We start from the raw sequence: 21,551 nt of genomic DNA on the forward strand, positions 1-21,551 counted from the left end.
AACATCATTCTCAGGTGATATGAGATAGCAGGATGGCTCTCGGTAGCTCCAAAGGTACAGCCTCCTGCGTTTAAGTCTGCTGGAAAAGAGAGCTTTTTCTAGGTTTTGCGACTCCCATCCAACTCCTGGGATTCATTCTGACTGTACCAACCTGGTCACCACCACGACTTCACACACACACACTTGAAATGTAGCTAGGGTGATTTTGTGTGACTGGCGCGGAGTAGGCGCTGAATAAATATTTGTTGAGTTGCTGAATAAGACTGAGCCCCAACTCACTGTTAACACTGACACTTGTTTCTGGCTGGATACTCTGTCCTTCACACAACGCTGAGGATCCTGCCAGCTCTTCCGCCTTGAGTTAATTACAGTTATAAAACTCCCTGACTAGCTGTGGGAACGAGGTGGCCTTCCAAAGCAGCGAAGACTACACTTCCCGGAGAGCATTGCGGTGCTCTCTTGCGTCAATTTCAGTTTACTTTCTCCCCTCAGGGAATTTCCGGGTTGTGTGGGCGGGGCCAAAGGAGTGATCCAATGGGCATCTCCTCAGGCTGAGGGGTGGGAAATTGTCCAATGAGCATCTCCATAGAGGGGCCAATCAGCGGAAAGCTGGGGCAGCCGCGGGTGGCGTCACTGAGCTGCGCCAGCTGAGCCTGGTGGAGCCCAGCCCCTCTCTCCTGCTTTCTCTCCCGCTCACTCTTTCCTCAGGCGTCCGTCGATTCGGCTTCCATGTCTCCGGTGGACGCACCACCCCGAAACCTCCACACCCATGGCTGCTAGCCTGAGGAGGCCCTCTTTCACCGCCTGTTCTTCCCCTACCGACACGGACGACGAGGGCGTGCGGGGCACTTGCGAAGATGCTTCTATATGCAAGAGGTGCCTTGCTCGGCGCGGGGTTAGGGGCCAGCGTTCCGGGGGTCTGGGGCCTAGGTCGGGGGTGCGGGCTGTGTCTAAGGAATACACTTTTACGCCAGAAGGCGTCGGTCAACTCGTGTGACATCTGTGAAATGCTCAGAGCAGGAATTCACCTCCTTAACTTTTAATTGTCCAACTTTTGCCGTTTGCCAGGCACGGTACCAGCCTGGGGTTATTGTGCCTGGGACATGGCGCCGAACCAGGCAAACATGGGCTTGGCCTTGTCGGAGCCACATTTTTGTTGGAAACACGTGAAGCAAGTAATAACTGCAGTTTTGATGGGTTATGAGAAGTGCAGGTCCTCCGTCTTTCATAGGTTACGTTTCACTGGGACTTGTCATGATCCCCATTCTGCACCTGAAACTCAGGCCAGTTAATGGGAGAGATGACCTGTCCAGGGCCACTTAATATTTGCGTGCAGAGCCAATATTTTCCAGAGCTGTTACCTGTGTGTTATAGGAGTCTACACTTTTAGGGGTGTGGTGAGGGCTGTGTGGGGGTCGCTGTGAGCAGAGGTATGTGTCAAGTACCTGAAAGCATGAAAAAGAAAACATGAGGCTTGAGTGTATGCTACTCTTTCATTCATTCAGCAAAAATTGTTGAGAGCTTACTTTGTGTCAGGCTTTTCCTTTTGGTTGATAGGTATTCAGTGATTGAGAACAAAAGATGAGCAAGATTGACATGGTGTCTGAACTCACCTGCCTGCTTGGGAAAGGCAGGAAGCAAGTAATTACTCAGGAAGTAGCATAATTACAATTTTGTGTTGTGTGCTGAAAAGTACAGTGCACCATTAGAGTTTGTAATTTAGTTGATAATGTTTGAGCTGGGAACAGAAGATCTGAAAAAAAAAGAGAGAATAAGCATGTAGGAGGGTGTTCAGGCAGAGCAAAGAAGGCTCATGGACTGTTAGAGGAACTGAATAAATGCTTTGGAAGCTGGGGCCCTGTAGGGACTGAGTCCAGAAAACCAAAGTTTTGGGTTAGGGCTGGCGCTTTGTGTAGGTTCTTGGAGACCAAGCGTAGTGATGGAGAACACTGACTCTGGAGCCAGACTGTCACGCTGCTTCCGGCTGTGGAAACTTGGGCAGGCTTCTAAACTACTCTCTGTCTCAATCTCCTGATCTATAAAGTGGGGATGAAATGATATTCAGTCATCTGTTAAGTAAAGATGAAATGATATTCAATATTAGTAAAGCACTTAAAACAGTGTCTGGCATGTACTAGGTGTTAGTGGTGGTTGATTACATAAATAAATACATTCATAAGTATTAAAGGCGTGAAGGCAGTTCTTGGTGGAATTTGTGAACTTAAATTTGTAACTTATACCCAACTTATTTCTTGTCCAGCTTTTGGTTGCTGTTGACTACATCCGTGGCACTGTTGAATTAAGAGCAGTTTTTCTCATATTGGCTGCTGTTTGCTAAGAAAATCAGAAGTATCTTCCGAATTATCAGAGGAAAATAAAATACTTTTCAAGAGCAGGTTAGGGTTGCTGCTGCTGCTAAGTCGCTTCAGTTGTGTCCGACTCTGCGCGACCCCATAGAGGTTTACTTAATATCAGTTGGTAATGATTGGCTTATTTAATATTTGTTGGTGACATTTGTGGCCAACTTGCTTGCTCGTGTGTGTGCTAAGTCACTTCACTTGTGTCCGACTCGTTGTGACCCCAATTCTGTAGCCCACCAGGCTCCTCCATTCCTGGGATTCTCCAGGCAAGAATACTGGAGTGGGTTGCCATGCCCTTCTCCAGGGGATCTTCCCGACCCAGGGGTTGAACCCGTGTCTCTTAGGTCTCCTGCATTGACAGGGGGGTTCTTTACAACTAGCACTACCTGGGAAGTCTGGCCAACTTGCTTACTTAAAGCTAATTAGCTACTATATATAAAAGAGATAACTAAGAAGAACGTACTTTATAGCACGGGAAACTCTACTCAGTACTCCATAATGACCTCTATGGGAAAGGAATCTAAAAAAGAGTGGATATATGTCTATGTATAACTGGTTCACTTTGCTGTAACAGCAGAAACTAATGCAACATTATAAATCAACCATATTCCAATAAAAATGATTTTAAAAAGAAGCAAATCAGCTATAAAATAGTTCAGACACAAAAAATACAGGGAAATAGTGTAACCAGAGCATATCTTTCCTAGGCTCTCTCTTGGATAGTTTTATAATCTCAGCTCTTCTCTGCTTCGGTTTTTAGTGCCCTCAGCCATCTCTCAACATCGTAGAGAAAGTTTGGGTTTGGAACTGCAGAGAATCTAAGGCAGTGGTTCCCAGCCTGAACTGCACACTAGCATAGCCTGTGAAGCTTTTAAAAGATATGCAGTTACTCGGGCCCAGTTCTGGATCCACTGAATTAGAACCTTCTGGGATGGGTCTTAGGTCTATAAAAACCAGACCTGTTTGCCATCTGGATGCATTCCTTCAGAGCCTTTTTTTGGGGGGGGTGCACCAGGTTTTCTCTCATCTGGAAAAAAAAACACATGCAATGAGATGGTGAGAATCCATAAGTTAATGTTTTAAAAATGCTTTGCAGGATTCAAGGGCTTTCAAAGTCTGTGATACTGTGACCTGCCTCTTCCCGGTAACGTTTGGAACCCATAAGTCTTGACACAGATTCATCTTGTTAAATAGGGATTCCTTGTGTGAATTGTGGGCACATTATTGTGTTTCTGCCTCAGTTTCCTTATCTTGAAAATGAGGTAGTAATAGTCACTGGCCTTTTGGATGGGAGGATTAAGGATTAAATGAGATCATGCAGAGGTTGGCACAGGATCTGGCATGAAGAAAAGCCTAAAGTAAATTCTTATTGCTAGTTTTAATTTGCCTCCAGTCTGAATGTTATTTGTTTGAAGTTACTGAAATAGCTATGGGTTCGACTGGTTCCTGCCACCCTGAGTTATAGCTGTAAGATCCCTAAAATAATGTTCAAAGAGCCAGTTAGCTCCCCAGGGCTCCTGCTGCTCTGCTGTTTCTTTCTTTCTTTTTTTTAAAAATTAATTAATTTGTCTGCACTGGGTCTTAATTGTGGCATGCCGGATCTTTCATTGCAGCATGCAGGCTCTTGATTGCAGTGCACAGATTCTCTAGTTGTGGCTTGTGGGCTTCGTTGCTGTGTGGAATGTGGGATCTTAGTTCCCCAACCGGGGATCAAACCATTAGTTCCTCTGCATTGGAAGGTGGATTCTTAACCACTGGTCCACCAGGGAAGTCCCTGTTGTTTTTGTTTTAATTTGCTCTCTTCTTTGGTACAGGGCCCTTCCTGGTGTTAGAGAGCTGTTGTGAGGATTAAATGTGGAGTGCCTCCAGCAGTGCTTGGTACATAGTAGGTGTTCAAAATTGGTAGTTGTTGCCATGAGCAGCATCCCATTGTCCCCAGTCTTCATCATCGTCACTACCACAGACTCTGTCCCTCTTACAGTCCAATAGTTAGAGCTCTTGTGATCAGGTATACTAGGTTTCTGTCTAAGAATCCCGTCTGATTCAACAGCTATCTATAAAGCACTTAGCATTCTTGCTAACTTACCCCCACTCCCCATTCCTCCTCTCCTATCGCCCGCTTCGCCCCGTGCCCCTCAGTCAGTTTCCCACTCTTGTTTACCTTTGACCCCCAGCCCCCTCCTGCAGCCCTCACTGAGTCCTTTGAAATTACTACTCTGATCACCAGCCGCCTCTATTTCCTTAGCCTCTCTTTAGTCATTCCCTCCCTCTCTTTGCACTGACCCTGGCCCTTCCCCGAGAGCATCGTTTACTTGAAGCAAAGTCACACCTCTGTTTTCTCATACCCCGACTGCCCTAGCACGCGTGCGTGCTTAGTCGATTCAGTTGTATGTGACTCTCTGCAACCCTATGGACTATGGCCTGCCAGGCTCCTCTGTCAATGGGATCTTCCAGGCAGGAATACTGGAGTGGGTTGTCATTTCCTTCTCCAGGGTCCTAGCATTAGGACGGTCAAAATTTGTGTCCTTACTGCCCTTTGTCTCCTCCCCTCATTTCTTTGAGACCCATGTCCCCGCATCCTCTCCTCCGTATTACTGTTTTCTATCTGTTTGCTGGTTACTCACCTAATTCATTGACGACCTGGGCACCTGGCCCACAAGCCTTCCTCTGCCTCAGTTCGTGCCATCATCCTAGTTGACTTTCCAGTGTGTGTGTGCAGGACCCACCCTGTAGGCGGGGCACTTGCTTTCTTGAGCACCTTGCCTGCAGTGATACCTCTGCTCATTCGCCTCTATTACCATTCCTGCCATAACCCCTGGATTTCCAGGTGCTGTGTATACCACCTCACAGATGAACAGTGCAGCACCCTTCAACCCCAGTCTCTTTTCAGCATGCTTGATCAGTTATTTCTGCTCTGCCTTCAAAACCCTGGGACGTCCATGGTTTTCTCCAGCCTTTAGATGCTTCCCTATAGGGGAAGCTTCCCTATAGTCAGCATCTGACTGACTCCTGCCTGTCAGTTGGGCTCAGAGTTCATAGTCCATTCCCTGGTACTTCTCTTGGCAGTGCCTTTATCTCCCTTGCCCTTCATCTTAGTAAACCTCACACCCTGGATTGAACCAGATTCTCCATTTCCAGCTTGAATACTGATGGTAGAAATTACACAACAGGGCAACTTGGCCTTGTGTGGATTCGTGTCAGCCAGCCTCATCTGCACCCTTACAGAGCTGACTCATTCATTCCAGTATGATGCTTTGGCTAGCTCCCTTTCCCACTTTCCAGAGACTTAAATCAGACATTTTTCACTTTCCTCCAGCTTTTGATTTACTCCGCCTTCCCTTCATCCTCAAGATAACCAGGGTGATGCCAGGGTATTGTGTCATAGAAACTGGAAGCCTTCAGATTGGCACTCAGTTAACTTCCCTCCTAGAAACTTTACCATCCTTTCCTACTGTGAGAGTTGTCAGTGTCCTCTAGCAGAGACCATTAGAAATATATCTAATTTAGTTAAACAGGGTTTTTTTTTTTTTTTCTTTTGAGTATAGCTGCTTTTAGAATCACTGCAGATGGTGACTGCAGCCATAAAATATAAAGATGCTTACTCCTTGGAAGAAAAATTATGACCAACCTAGATAGCATGTTAAAATGCAGAGACATTACTTTGCCAACAAAGGTCCATTGGCCAAGGCTATGGTTTTTCCAGTGGTCATGTATGGATGTGAGAGTTGGACTATAAAGAAAGCTGAGCGCCGAAGAATTGATGCTTTTGAACTGTGGTGTTGGAGAAGACTCTTGCAAGGAGATCCAACCAGTCCATACTAAAGCAGATCAGTCCTGGGTGTTCATTGGAAGGACTGATGTTGAAGCTTAAACTTCAGTACTTTAGCCACCTGATGCAAAGAGCTGACTCACTGGAAAAGACCCTGATGCTGGGAAGGGTTGAAGGCAGGAGGAGAAGGGGACGACAGAGGATGAGATGGCTGGATGGCATCACCAACTCGATGGACATGAGTTTAAGTGAACTCCGGGAGTTGATGATGGACAGGGAGGGCTGGTGTGCTGTGGTTCATGGGGTCGCAAAGAGCCAGACACAACTGAGCAACTGAATTGAACTGAACTGATAGCTGCTTTAGGGGCTTCCCAGATGGTTCAGTGGTAAACAACCTCCCTGCAATGCAGGAGACGCAGGTAGACTTGGGTTTGATCCCTACGTCGGGATGATCCTCTGGAGGAGAAATTGGCAACCACTCCAGTATTGTTGCTGGGAAAATCCCATGGACAGAGGAGCCTGGCGCGCTACAGTCCCAGGGGTTGCAGGGTTGGACACAGCTACATGCGCACACATAGTAGCTTTACGCTGTTGTGTTAGTTTCTGCTGTTCCACGTAGCGACTCAGACATATGTATATGTGCATCCCTTCTTTTTTGGATTTCCTTCCTATTTAGATCCCACAGAGCCCTGAGTAGAGTTCCCTGTGCTGTACGGTGGGTTCTCATTATTTGTCTGTTTCACGCATAGTGGTGTCTATATGCCGGTCTCCTGATTCATCCCTCCCCCTCTTCCTGCCTTGAGGTCCGTATGGTCGTTCTCTGCATTTGCATCTGTTTCTGCTTTGCATATAGGTTCATCTGTACTATCTTCTAGATTCCCAACATATTCATTAGTGTATGGTATTTATTTTTCTCTTTCTGACTTCACTGTGTATGACAGTCTCTAGGTCCATCCATATCTCTGCAAATGGCACAATTTTGTTCCTTTTTACGGTAAACGGATTTAATGACTCATTCTCGTGAGAGAGTGCTCACCTCATGGGGAGCTTTGGGGTCTCTCCATAAGGGGTGTTAGAAAGAACTTACAGGATTTAGGCTTTGGTTGGATAATTCAGTGGGGGTGTTTCAAGGAAGCAGGGATTTGCCCAGGATTGGGTGCTCACAAGAGGCAGAGACAGCTGTGATTTCGTAGGTAGCTTAGTCTTTTCGAGGAGGTGTGACAGACTTCCCTAGTGGTGCAGTGGATAAGAGTCCACCTGCCAATATAAGGGACATGGGTTTGATCACTGGTCCGGGAAGATCCTGCATGCTGCGGAACAAGTAAGCCTGAGCGCCACAACCGCTGAAGGCTGCGCACATAGAGCCCACGCTGTGCAACAAGAGAAGCTGCTGCGATGAGAAGCCCGAGCACCGCATCAGAGTAGCCCCTGCTCACCGCAGCTAGAGGAAGCCTGTGCAAAGCAATGAAGACCTAGCACAGCCTGAAGTAAACTCCAAAAAAAAGATAATTAAGATAAATTACAAAATTTATGTAAAAAGGAAGGAGGCGGCATGACTAGAGTCAGACACGCTGTGGTTAATAAAGAAGCCACAGTCACTCAACGTCAGCTGGGGGGAGAGGAGTATTTGGGACCCTGTAGCGGGCCTTGGTTTTGTCTGAAGGAGTCCTAGTTTTGTCTCCCTTCATCACTGTTTTAGTGTGACCTTATGCAGGTCATCTTGTGAGATTGTTTCTGTCCAGCCAGAGGACAGCGTGGCTTCCGTGAGCACCAGGCAAGCATCTAACAGCAGTGAAGCCTGGCTCGCGGCGCCAGGCCTGCTTCTGGGGGTTAGCACCACTTTTCTTTATTTTCATCGGGGAGGAGTTGAGTCTTAGAAAGATAGGTGTTGGCCAGGCAGAAGATAATGAGACGTCGAAGAGCATAGAGATTGAAGCTCTTGAGATCGGAGTGTTAGGGGACCTTGACCTCTGGTGGGGGCTAGGTAGAAAGAATTCTGGGGAGGTTGTCAGAGAACAAAGCAGGAAAGTTCCTGAGGGTTTTAAAGTGGGGGAACTGACATGCTTTGAGTTTGTGTTTTAGAAAAATCCCCAGGGGCTTCCTTGGTGGTCCACTGGTTAAGAATGCTTGCCAGTGCAGGAGACACGGGCTCGATCCCTGCTTCAGGAGGATCTCCCATGCTGTGGGGCAGCTAGCCCTGTGAGCTGCAGCTACCGAGTCCACATTCTAGATCCCGTGAAGAGAAGCCACTGCAACAAGAAGCCGGCTTGCTGCAACTCGAGAAAGCCTGGGTACAGCCTTGAAGACCTACCCCAGTCAAAGCTAAATACAAATTTAAAAAGTCCCCAGCAGCTGTTGGGGAGACAGACTGGCAACGGATGGAAAGTCTGTTTCGTTTTCTTCCTGTTGGCTGTAGCCCTTGCTCACCTGACCTGGCGCAGAACGTCCTTATTGTTTTGCCCGCTTCTAGTCTGGCCACCTCCCCTGTCCCAAGTGTTTATGCTGTGGCCAGGGTGATTTTTCAGACTCACAAATGTTACCCTGTCACTTTGTTACTTGAACCTTCTTGATTCTCAATCCGCCACAAGGTAAAACGTGACACTCGGTGGTAGGACACACCTCACCTTTCCTAATCAAATCACACTGCTCCAGATCTATCCCTGCCAACCAGAAATCTCTGTTTGGTTGTCTCAGAATGACCTCGGGCTTCCGGTAGCTCAGCTGGTAAAAAATCTGCCTACAGTGCCGGAGACCTGGGTTCGATCCCTCGGTTGGGAAGATCCCCTGGAGAAGGGAATGGCTACCCACTCCAGTATTCTGGCCTGGAGAATTCCATGCACAGAGGAGCTTGGCAGGTTACAGTCCTGGGGGGGTCTCAAAGAGTCGGACACAACCAAGCAACTTTCACTTTCAGAATGACCTCAAATTCAGTATTTCCGAGACTGCACTCTAGATCATCTTCCCCAATTTTCTGAAGAGCCATCCCTCCCCCACCCCCTGCCCCCAAGTCAGTGGATGGTGTCCCTTTCCACTTGGCTCACGAGTGAAAAAGATTGGAATCATCATGGAACTGCCCTTTCACTTACCTTCTCTGCAATCAATTACTCAGACCTTAGAATGTACCTGGAAAATATTTCTGGAATCTGTTTCCTTCCCTCCACCTCCACGGCTGCTGTCTCAGTCCACACTCAGGTCATCCGTGATCTGAGCCAGGGCACTAATCTAATCTGCCAGCTGAGCTCCCCAGTGGTGCTTCCCTCCCCAAATCCAGTTCTCACACCGAAGCCAGAGGTTTGGGAAAGGTGCCCGGGCCCATGTCACTCCCTGTTTTAATGGCTTTTTATTGCTGGAGCAGGTAATGGCAACCCACTCCAGTATTCTTGCCTGGAAAATTCCACGGACCAACGATCCTGGCGGGCCTCGGCTCACGGGGTTGCAAAGAGTCTGACACGACTGAGCGCGCACACGCTATTGCTGTTAGAGAAATAGCGAAGTTCCTCACATGGTCCACCCGGCCCTGCCTGCTCCACCCTGCTTCTCCAGTTTTGCTTCCCCTAACTCTTGCCCTTCTCTCCACCTCCCTCTCAGTTCCTCCAGCATGCCCTGTGCCTGCCTTCCCTGGGGCCTTTCAGTAGGCCAGCCCCTCCCGAAATGCTTTCTCCCTCCCTCCCTTGTCTGATCAGCTCCACGTCATCCCTCAGACTAATTTCTCCACCTGATGTTCTTTATTGAGACCCTGCTCGGTTTACGGAGGCCCTGTGGTAGTGACGATGTAGCAGTGAATGAAGCAGGCACAAGCGGTGCTCTTATGGGGCATGTAATGGGGGAAGCAGCCAGGAAACAAACCAGCAACATACCTGGCACCTGCACTGGTGGGCGCTGCTGCAGGAGTGTTGGAGGGAGTTGCCCCGTGAGCTGGGCACCAGTCCCACCAAGAAGGTCAGTACTGGGGAGGAAGTGAGCCCAAGGATGGACAGCTGGAGAAGCAGTGTCCCAGGCGGAGGGTACGAAGGCCTTGAAGAAGGAGCTGGCCCAGCTGGTCCAGAAGTAGACCCAGGTGAAAGAGGAGGAGAGGAGCTCTTGTGGGGACCCAGCTTTCAGTGTCAGCGAGATGGGAGCCGCCGAGGGTCTTGGGGTGGAACAGGATCCTCTCAGCGTCTGTGTTGAGAACAGGCTGTAGGGGGCAGCATGGAGGCAGGGAGACGTGACCTCGGAATAGCTCAAGTCAGATGCTGGGGGCTTGGATGAGGATTGTAGTGGTAGAGATGCTGGGAATCCATGATTCTGGATACACTGAAGGCTGAGCTGATAGAGCGTATTGACGGATCAGATACATGGTAAGACTGAGGAGTCACAGATGGCACCGAGGCTTCTGGCTTGTGTCAGATATGACTTCTTTAAGGAGGCCTCTCGGGCACCTGCAGACAATATATAGCCCCTGTTCCGTGTTCTTGTGACACTCTGTGTGTCTCCTTGGTGGGGATCAGCCCAGGTGTAGTTCAGACATGTTGTTTAATGTTTGTCTTTCCTGAGAATGAAAACAAAGCAGGGACCTGTCTACTTTAGTGCCCTTCACAGTATAGACACATAGCAAGCATGTGTTGGATGGTTAAAGTGATTAATGCTCAGCCACTGAGTCGGGTCCGACTCTTTTCCTCACAAGGCTCCTCTCTCCATGGGATTTCCCCAGGCAAGAGTACTGGAGTGAGTTGCCATTTCCTTCCCTAGAAAATGATTAGACCTGAATACAAGTGCTCAAGATGATACTTCCTAATGAGGTCTTAGAATTCTGGTGTTCTGCTTTGCTGGTTTTCAGCAGTCTGTTTGTGTTAGAAACCAGACCAGGGCCTGTAAGGCTGAAATTCTGTTGTGCAAATTGTAGAAGTTCATCTGATTTCTCAACTGAATCCAAAAATCCACTCCCACCCCAACCCCCGCCCCCCCCCCCACCACTGTCATGAAAGCAGGTCACAAGATCACCTCTTAGGAAAGCCGGTGTTTTCCTGAGGGCCCTGGCCTGACCAGCCTACTGATTGCATCTTTACATAGCTGTACCCCAGAGAGCAGGGCCCAGCTTCTGATCTGAAATATTTTGAAGGCAAATGCCAAGCTGCTTTCCTATTTTTAATTTGCATTTCTAGAATCACAAGTGAGACTGAGCATTGTCTGTCTGCTCACACTCGTGGATATTTATAGTGAGAATCCACTCTCCTATGTCACTGCCCTACTGGGTTGTTGTCTTTTTTGGTTTGGTTATTTGTATTTTTATTACTGATTTGTAAGGGCCTTTTGTATCTGCAGTAGTGATCCATTGCTTCACTATTTGTTGCAGTGTTTTCTTTCAAGCTGTTGCTTGTCTTTCAGTGTAGCTTGTACTGTCCATTCATAATACAGAAATGGTGACTCTTCAGGTTGTAGTCTTGACAGTGTAACTTTATGGCTTGTGGCTTTTGGGTAAAGCTTTGAAAGGCCATTCTCAATCCTTATGGCGTTTTCTTTCTTCACTTCTGTGGCTTTGGCTTTATGGTTAGATCATTCATCTATCTTTATTATTTTGTACATCATAAGATGGCAGTTTTAACTTATTTTTTTCAAAGCTTATTTATCTGGCTTCCCTGAGTCTTCCTTGCTGTGCATGGGCTTTCTCTAGTTGTGGGCGAGCGGGGGGTACTCTCTAGCTGCGGTGCTCAGGCGTCTCATTACAGTGGCTTCTGTTGTCATGGAGCATGGACTCGAGCATGAGGGCTTCAGTAGTTGCTGCATGTGGGTTCAGTAGTTGTGGCTTGTAGGCGCTAGGCACTTGGGCTCAGTAGTTTTGGCACCTGGACTTAGTTGCCCCACAGCATGTGGGATCTTCCCAGACCAGGGATTGAACCAGTGTCCCCTGCATTGCAAGGCGGATTCTTAACTACTAGACTACCAGGGAAGCCCTTACCTTAATTTTGTTTGCGATTATTAGCCAGTTGTCCCTACACCATCTATTGAGTAGTCTGTATTTTCCCCGTTGATTCGAAATGTCCTTTGTATCATATACCAAATTCTTATATATATTTTAATGCAGTAATGCTGAGCTGATGGTTTTGAACTGTGGTGTTGGAAAAGACTCTTGAGAGTCCCTTGGACTGCAAGGAGATTCAACCAGTCCATTCTGAAGGAGATCAGTCCTGGGTGTTCATTGGAAGGACTGATGCTGAAGCTGAAACTCCAGTACTTTGACCACCTCATGCGAAGAGTTGACTCATTGGAAAAGACCCTGATGCTGGGAGGAATTGGGGGCAGGAGGAGAAGGGGATGACAGAGGATGAGATGGCTGGATGGCATCACCAACCTGATGGACGTGAGTTTGAGTGAACTCTGGGAGTTGGTGATGGACTGGGAGGCCTGGTGTGCTGCAGTTCATGGGGTTGTGAAGAGTCGGACACGACTGAGCGACTGGACTGAACTAACTGAATGCGTATGTCATTCTTGTAGCTGAAAATTTTTTTTTTCATTTTTATGTCTGAAAACTTCTGAGTAACAAAATTACTCAGTTGTGAATTGATTCAGAGCTTCCATAGCTTGCTTCACAGGGGAAGGGTAGATTTATAGCAGGGTTATCAGAATTTTTTAAGTCCATTTGAGCAGCTGTGGTCTAGGAAGAAGGAAAACGAAGGAATGCTAGCAAGAGACACATTTTGTGTCTAAAAACTGCCCCTTTTCATCAGGAAAGCAGTAGCTTTGGGGGAAGGCCTCCCCTGTAGACCTCCATGTGCTTCTCATCAGCTAAGGTTAGCACACACGGCTCTGCTCCTGGGTGCAGGAAAGTGTGTGCCTAATGGGGCAGATTGCTGCCTCGAGCCAGAGCGGGGTCCTCTTAGGCAAGGGCCGAGTGCGCGCCGCAGAGGGAACTTGGAGGATGTGCTACACCCTCCGTCTTTTTCCCCTCGAGAGTTTCCTCAGATAGTCCTGTTTTTTAAAGACCGTTGTTTATAGCTTTATTTACTTTTGGCTGTGCTGGGTGTCTGTTGCTATGCAGGCTTTTCCCTAGTTGTGGTGCACGGCTTCTCACAGTCGTGGATTCTCTTGTTGCTGCTGGGCCCTAGAGCCCAGGTTCGGTAGTTGTGGCACACAGGCTTAGTTGCTGTGCAGCATGTGGGATCTTTCCAGATCAGGGCTCAAACCCGCATCTCCTGCATTGGCAGGCAGATTCTTTACCACTGAACAACCAGGGAAAGCGCCCTCAGATGTTGTTAGAAGGGTGGCAAGGAGAGGGAGATGCTTTATACAGAGTAAGATATTCAGTTTGATGAGTGTTGGCAGTTGCATATATCTGTGCACTGCCACCTGAAATAAGATATAAAATACATCTGAGACTCCAGAAAGTTCCCTTGTATCTCTAGTTCGTCTCTTTACCAACTAGAGATGGTTGGTAACCCTGCAACCATTTTTCTGATTTGGGCTCTCACAGGTTTTCCAATTCTAAAATGTTACATAAATGGAATCATATGCATTCTTTTTGTGTCTTCTTTCACTCAAGATGATCTTTGAGATTCATCCATGTTGTGCACATTGTCAAAGATAAAGCTGGATGCCAGTTAAAGTGGTAAGGTCAGATATTTTAATAAGTAATAACTATTGCAACAGGGAAAAGAATCCAGCATGAACTGAATTCAACTCTGATTTGTATAGAGGGTATCCTAAGGGGAGAATGAGGGAGGAAGCAGGGGAACGAGCCAGGAGTCAGGAGAATCAGAGAAAAATTATAGAAAGTGTGAAAAGGGGGGTTAGTCCATGTGAAACCATCTGGATTTGCTAACTGGGAGACAGCAAGGCTCTATCTTCAGGTGTTGCGTGGAACAAACAGTAAATTCTTCTTGAGTTTTCTCAGGTTGACACCCTAAGGGGGATTGGAGACATCCTTAGGGGTGTGGCCTTGAGCTGTTAGAAACTATGCTTTTCCTCAGGTCTTTATATTGTAGGCCAATATCGAGGTCTAGTCCAGGAGGGCTCAGTGGAGCCTGGCTAGAGTTTGGTCAGTGAGAGGATCTTTGTCAGTGTAAAATGGCTTGCTCCTTTGTGTGTTGTGTGAACACACCATGATTTATTCCTCCATTCAGCCGATGATGAACATTTGCGTTGTCTCTGGTTTTTAGCCATTCTGAATAGACTGCAATGAACGTTCTTATATAAGCCTTAATTTCTCTTGGATCCAAGAGTAGAATTGGTTAGTCATAGGGTGAGTATGCATTTAACTGCAGACTAATTTCCAAAGTGGTTTATCAGATTATACTTCCCACCAGCAATGTGTCAAAGCTCCGGTTGCTCCATATCCTCATTTAACATTCGTCAGTGGGTGTGCAATAGCATCTCATTATGGCCTTCAATGGCATTTCCTTGGTGACAGATGTATACTTATTGGCTACTCCTCATCTTCATTTGTGAATTACCTATTAAAGCCCTTGCCTATTTTCACTGATGATGACAATGTTGATTTTGACTTGCTCAGTTCAGTTCAGTCACTCAGTCCTGTCCGACTCTTTGTGACCCCATGAGTTGCAGCACGCCAGGCCTCCCTGTCTATCACCAACTCCTGGAGTTCACTCAAACTCATGTCCATTGAGCCATCCATCCATGGATGTCATCCAGCCATCTCATCCTCTGTCGTCCCCTTCTCCTCCTGCCCCCAATCCCTCCCAGCATCAAAGTCTTTTCCAATGAGTCAGCTCTTCATATGAGGTGGCCAAAGTACTGGAGTTTCAGCTTCAGCTTCATTGCTTCCAAAGAATACCCAGAGCTGATCTCCTTTAGAATGGACTGGTTGGATCTCCTTGCAGTCCAAGGGACTCTCAAAAGCAACAATGTTCAAAAGCATCAATTCTTCGGCGCTCAGCTTTCTTCACAGTCCAACTCTCACAGCCATACATGACCACAGGAAAAACCATAGCCTTGACTAGACAGACCTTAGTCAGCAAAGTAAGGTCTCTGCTTTTCAATATGCTGTCTAGGTTGGTTATAACTTTCCTTCCAAGGAGTAAGTGTCTTTTAATTTCATGGCTGCAATCACCATCTGCAGTGATTTTGGAACCCCCCAAAATAAAGTCTGATACTGTTTCCACTGTTTCCTCATCTATTTGCCATGAAATGATGGCACCAGATACCATGATCTTCGTTTTCTGAGTGTTGAGCTTTAAGCCAATTTTTTCACTCTCCACTTTCACTTTCATCAAGAGGCTTTTTAGCTCCTCTTCATTTTCTGCCATAAGGGTGGTGTCATCTGCATATCTGAGGTTATTGATATTTCTCCCGGCAATCTTGATTCCATCTTGTGCTTCTTCCAGCCCAGCGTTTCTCATGATATACTCTGCATATAAGTTAAATAAGCAGGGTGACAGTATACAGCCTTGATGTACTCCTTTTCCTATTTGGAACCAGTCTGTCCCATGTCCAGTTCTAACTGTTGCCTCTTGACCTACATATAGGTTTCTCAAGAGGCAGGTCAAGTGGTCTGGTATTCCCATCTGTTTCAGAATTTTCCACAGTTTATTGTGATCCACACAGTCAAAGGCTTTGGCATAGTCAATAAAGCAGAAATAGATGTTTTTCTGGAACTTTCTTGCTTTTTCCATGATCCAGCGGATGTTGACAATTTGATCTCTGGTTCCTCTGCCTTTTCTAAAACCAGCTTGAACATCTGGAAGTTCACGGTTCACGTATTGCTGAAGCCTGGCTTGGAGAATTTTGAGCATTACTCTACTAGCGTGTGAGATGAGTGCATTTGTGCGGTAGTTTGAGCATTTATGCTGAGACCACACTGTTTTGATTACTTCAGCTTTATCAGTTCAGTCGCTCAGTCGTGTCCGACTCTTTGCGACCCCATGAATTACAGCACGCCAGGCCTCCCTGTTCATCACCATCTCCCGGAGTTCACTCAGACTCACGTCCATCGAGTCAGTGATGCCATCCAGCCATCTCATCCTCTGTCGTCCCCTTCTCCTCCTGCCCCCAATCCCTCCCAGCATCAGAGTCTTTTCCAATGAGTCAACTCTTCGCATGAGGTGGCCAAAGTACTGGAGTTTCAGCTTTAGCATCATTCCTTCCAAAGAAATCCCAGGGTTGATCTTCAGAATGGACTGGTTGGATCTCCTTGCAGTCCAAGGGACTCTCAAGAGTCTTCTCCAACACCACAGTTCAAAAGCATCAATTCTTTGGCGCTTAGCCTTCTTCACAGTCCAACTCTCACATCCATACATGACCACAGGAAAAACCATAGCCTTTACTAGCCGGACCTTAGTCGGCAAAGTAATGTCTCTGCTTTTGAATATGCTATCTAGGTTGGTCATAACTTTTCTTCCAAGGAGTAAGCGTCTTTTAATTTCATGGCTGCAGTCACCATCTGCAGTGATTTTGGAGCTTTATAGTGGGTCTTAAAATTAAGTAGTATTAAGCAGTTTTAGTTCTCCAACTTCATTCTTCTTTTGAAGATTTGTTTGGGTTATTTTAGATCCTTTGTGTTTCCATTGTAGAATCAATTGTTTCTTTAAAAAAAAAAAAAAAAGATGGCTAGGGTTTTGACTGGGAGTGAGTTAGAAACTTAGCATTATTCAGGTCCATGGCATCCTGTAACTATGTTCTGTGTTATATTAATTACATTTTCTGTTTTTTTTTTTTTTTGGTTGTTGTTAAAAAGTCAGATGTGGGACATTACACCAAGGGGGCTGACTTGATTCTCCTACTTATTTCACTCTCTGTGAATGTAGGTTCCTTTTCTTTTTTGTTTACACTCTGCCCACTATTCAGTGACTTCTTGCAAGCAAGACGGTAGATTATATATCATATTACTCCTTGTAAAGTAATTAGATGTTACATGAAGCCAAGAGGCCATGCCAGTAGTCTTTGGGAGGAAACTATCTTGTGAGCTCCTTAGTTATTCAGACCAAGTTTTTCAGGTGATTGATCCCTTAAGGTCTGCTGATCTACTCAGGCAAGCAATAAGCTTTCCAGAGTTCCCAAGAAGGAAGCGAATCCAGACTCTGTTTAGGTACAGAGTCTGTTGCCCTCAAGACTTTGCTTCCTGTCTTCCATTTATAAACCAAGAATGAAACCAACAGGAAATAGAAACCAAAAACTGCAACTAAAAGATGTAAAAGAACAACAATAAATTTAAAAATTAGAGCAGTACCTTAAAGACCACAGGGCTTCCCTGGTGGCTCTGACAGTAAAAAATCTGCCTGCAAGGCAGGAGACCTGGGTTGGATCCCTGGATTGGGAAGATCCTCTGGAGAAGGGACTGGCTACCCATTCCAGTATTCTGCCTGGGGAATTCCATGGACAGAGGAGCTTGTTGGGCTACAGTCCATGGGGTTGCAAAGAGCTGGACACAACTGAGCGACTCTTTCACTTAAAGACCACAAGCAGTGTACAGTTAAAATCCCTAACTGAAGAGTTCAGGTTTTTTTAAGCATGAGCCACCTGTTCTTGCTTGGCCCTGTAATAAACCTTTCTCTGCTTAAAAAAAAAAAAGAAAAATCCCAAACTTGAAAAAATTTTTAAAGCAATATTTTAAATTATTTTTGTATTTTTTGGCTGTGCCGGGTCTTAGTTGCGGCACAAGGGATCTATTTTTTTAGTTGTGGCATCAGAACTCTTAGTCAGGAAATGTGGGATCTAGTTCTCTGACCAGGGATCGAACCTGGGTCCCCTGCATTGGGAGTGCAGAGTCCTAGCCACTGGACCAGGAGGAAAGTCCCCCAAACTTGAAAATTAATGCTGAGAATACTCATCGATTTTTTTTTTGCAATTGCATATATATGGAATTACATATCTACATATGCATCTATGGGCTTCCCTTGTGGCTTAGCTGGTAAAGAATCTGCCTGCAATGTGGGAGACCTGGGTTTGATTTCTGGATTGGGAAGATCTCCCTGAGAAGGGAATGGCTACCCACTCCAGTATTCTGGCCTGGAGAATTCCATGGACTGTGTAGTCCATGGGGTCGCAAAGAGTCAAACACAACTGAGCAGCTTGCACATACATGCTGCTGCTACTGCTGCTAAGTCGCTTCAGTCGTGTCCGACTCTGTGCAGCCCCATAGACGGCAGCCCACCAGGCTCCCCCGTCCCTGGGATTCTCCAGGCAAGAACACTGGAGTGGGTTGCCATTTCCTTCTCCAGTGCATGAAAGTGAAAAGTGAAAGTGAAGTCGCTCAGTCGTGTCCGACTCTTAGCGACCCCATGGACTGCAGCCCACCAGGCTCCCCCGTCCCTGGGATTCTCCAGGCAAGAACACTGGAGTGGGTTGCCATTTCCTTCTCCAGTGCATGAAAGTGAAAAGTGAAAGTGAAGTCGCTCAGTCGTGTCCGACTCTTAGCGACCCCATGGACTGCAGCCTACCAGGCTCCTCCATCCATAGGATTTTCCAGGCAAGAGTACTGGAGTGGGGTGCCATTGCCTTCTCTGTTCACACATACATATACATCTATAATTAGTTAAACAACACACACACACACACACACACACACGTGCGCCACAAATAAGTGCCATTTAAGCACCTGAAACGATGGGTGGGCGTGCATGCTCAGTTGCTTCAGTTGTGTGCAACTCTTTGCACCCCTATGGACTGTAGCCCTCCAGGTCCTCTGTCCTTGGGATTCTCCAGGTGAGAATACTGGAGTGAGTTGCCACACCCTCCTCCAGGAATCTTCCTGACCCTGAGATTGAACTTGAAATTCCTGTGTTTCCTGCCTTGCAGGCAGATTCTTTACTAGTGAGCCGCTGGGGAAGCCCTGAAATGTTGGGGGTGGGGTCTGAGTCCACGTGGGTAAGTAGGTTTGTAAAGTAGTCAGATTAATTTCCCTGAAGGTTCCACAGCTTGAACAAACTACTTAGGGTTGTTTTGAGGGTGCTATGTGTTTCTATTTGTCAGGCATTTGAGTAGTGCCTGGCACGCAGTAAGCTCATGGTGAGTCTGTAGAAGTGAAACAAACCAGCCGCTGCCTTGTTCCTGCTAGTCTGAGACAGCAGGGAGGGTCCCTTCCCATTCCCTGAATCCTCAGATGAAGAAATCCCTGTTGGAGGGCGTTTCACAACTTTCCATGAATTTTCCAGTATTGCAGTCGACACTCATGCGAATAGGACAGAATCAATAAATGTTTCTTTAATGAATAGGTGGTTGGGCCAGATCAGTGTTTCCCACGGGAGGAATGTGAGATGGTTTTAGGCGGGACAGGGATAGATGTTTTAAATGTTAATAGTTAGGTATTTGTTACAGTGTGTGTTAGAAGGAAATATTAGGTAGCACGTCAGAGCTGAGTACTAAGAAAATTGAGTTTATTTAAAGACATACTACTTTGGGGAGAGGGTGTAGGGGAGGGAAGGATTGAGAGTTTGGGGTTAGCAGGTACAAGCTATTATATATAGGATTGGTAAGCAATAAGGTCCTACTGTATAGCCCAGGGAACTGTATTTAGTATCCGGTGATAAAGTATAATGGACAAGATTATGAAAACGAATATATCAATAGATACATGTATAGCTGAGTCACTTTGCTGTACAAGAGAAATTAACATAACATTGTAAATCAGCTATACTTCAGTAAAATCAATTTTTGAAAAAGACATATTTCTGTGACTAGGTGGTACGTGAGTGTCATAAACATTTTGAAAGCAGTAGTGGATTGAATGAAGATTGAGTGACTCTTTCAGGTCTTTCCAAATCTGAGATTTTCGACTCTTCGATTCTGAGTTTGCAACATGAAATCATGACACTCAGATGGAAGGGATGTTTTCTGAGTTTGGGAAATGAGTGCGATTGTGTCTGTGACAGCTAGGTGCACAGCACCAGGGAGATCCCCGCTGTCAACATTTCACTACCTACTTTATATGTCTTATGCGTCCATTCTAACAAACTTAGGGATGTCCTGGCCGTGTAATCTTGTAGCCTATCTTGTCGACCTGATACTGTAAGTCCAGGTTCAGTGGTCTTATAAAAAAAAAAATCTTTGTGTTCATTCCTAATTATTTCCTAAGGATAAAATCCCTGTAAGTGGGACTGTCGGCCGTTGTGTTCACACGTAACTGGCGTTGTGTACCTGTTGCCACAGTGCCTTGAAGCATGACTGCCAGTTACCAGTTTGGGCAGTGGTGCCCCAGGGGCCTCTTCTCATCCCTCTCCAAAGCCAGGTTCTACTGAAAACGAGTTTTATTTCAGGTTTGATAGGAGCACTGCTGCTCTCTGGTTTTGCTTTCATCTTCATTTTGTTTTTATTTGTGATCATCAGTAAGGCTGAGCTTTTTGTGGGTTCACTGGCCCGTTGCTTCTTTTGTGAGTGGTTCATTTTTGTCCTTTACCCATTCTTCTGTGATACTTGTTTTTTCCCTTATTAATGAGTCCTTGTGACTTGTTACACGTTATTTTTCTAGTGTAATAATTGGCTTTTATGTTTGTTTATGAAGTCCAAAGTTACTGTTGCTCTTTTTTTTATTAATTAATTTTTTGGCCGCGCTGGGTCTTTGTTGCTGCTCTCGGGCTTTCTCTAGTGGTGGTGGGCAGACTTCTCATTGCAGTGGCTTCTCTTGCTGTGGCGCGTGGGTTCTAGGGCACTCGGGCTTCAGTAGTTGCAGCACAAGGTATCAGTTGCATCATGGCCAAACTTACTGTTGCTCTTGTTATAAAGACAATATTAATTTTTTGATGGAAAAAATTAATTTAGAAAGAGAATAGCATCATTTAAAAATGGTAAATATTGCTCTTGTTAGTTATTTCATTGCTAAATGTTGACATCTGGTGAGTCCCTTATAGTCAAAGCGGTTCATCACAGTTCAGTACTATTTTTTTTTTAACTTTATTTTTCATTTATTTTTAAGTTAATTTTCATTGGAATATAGTTGCTTTACATTGTGGTGGTAGTTTCTACCATATAGCAAAATGAATCAGCCTTACATATACATATATCGCCTCCCTTTTGGATTTCCTTCCCACTCAGGTCTCCACAGAGCATTAAGTAGAGTTCCCTGAGCTCTACAGTAGGTTCTCACTAGCTATTTTATACATAGTATGAATAGTGTACGTGTGTCAATCCCGATCTCCCAGTTCCTCCCACCATCTTCCCTTCCCCTGCTTGGTATCCATACGTTTGTTCTCTGTGTCTGCGTCTCTGTTTCTGCTTTGCAAATAGGATCATCTCTACCGTTTTTCTAGATTCCACATATCTACATTAATACACAATGTTTGGTTTTCTCTTTCTGACCTACTTCATTCTGTGTGACAGTCTCTAGGTCCATCCGCATAGATACAAATGACCCAGTTTCATTCCTTTTTTGGCTGAGTAATATTCCATTGTTTGTATGGACCACATCTTCTTTATCTTCTCCTCTGTGATGGACACTTAGGTTGCTTCCTCTTCCCAGCAGTGTGTTAGTCTTCTTATCTTGGCTGCTCTGCCAGGCT

General features: G+C 46.0%; 1 protein-coding gene across 1 annotated transcript in view; it reads left to right on the top strand.

The window, feature by feature from the left end:
* The first annotated feature begins 596 nt into the window (after window positions 1–596).
* LCMT1 (leucine carboxyl methyltransferase 1) overlaps window positions 597–21,551 on the top strand; it is a 68,865-nt gene continuing 47,910 nt past the window's right edge. Inside the window, exon 1 of the mRNA XM_069570384.1 lies at window positions 597–876. Coding sequence (XP_069426485.1) covers window positions 770–876 — 107 coding nt within the window. The 5' untranslated portion in view covers window positions 597–769. The remainder of the gene's footprint in view (window positions 877–21,551) is intronic.

Source organism: Ovis canadensis, chromosome 24, assembly GCF_042477335.2.
Source record: "Ovis canadensis isolate MfBH-ARS-UI-01 breed Bighorn chromosome 24, ARS-UI_OviCan_v2, whole genome shotgun sequence".
Classification (NCBI taxonomy): domain Eukaryota; kingdom Metazoa; phylum Chordata; class Mammalia; order Artiodactyla; family Bovidae; genus Ovis; species Ovis canadensis.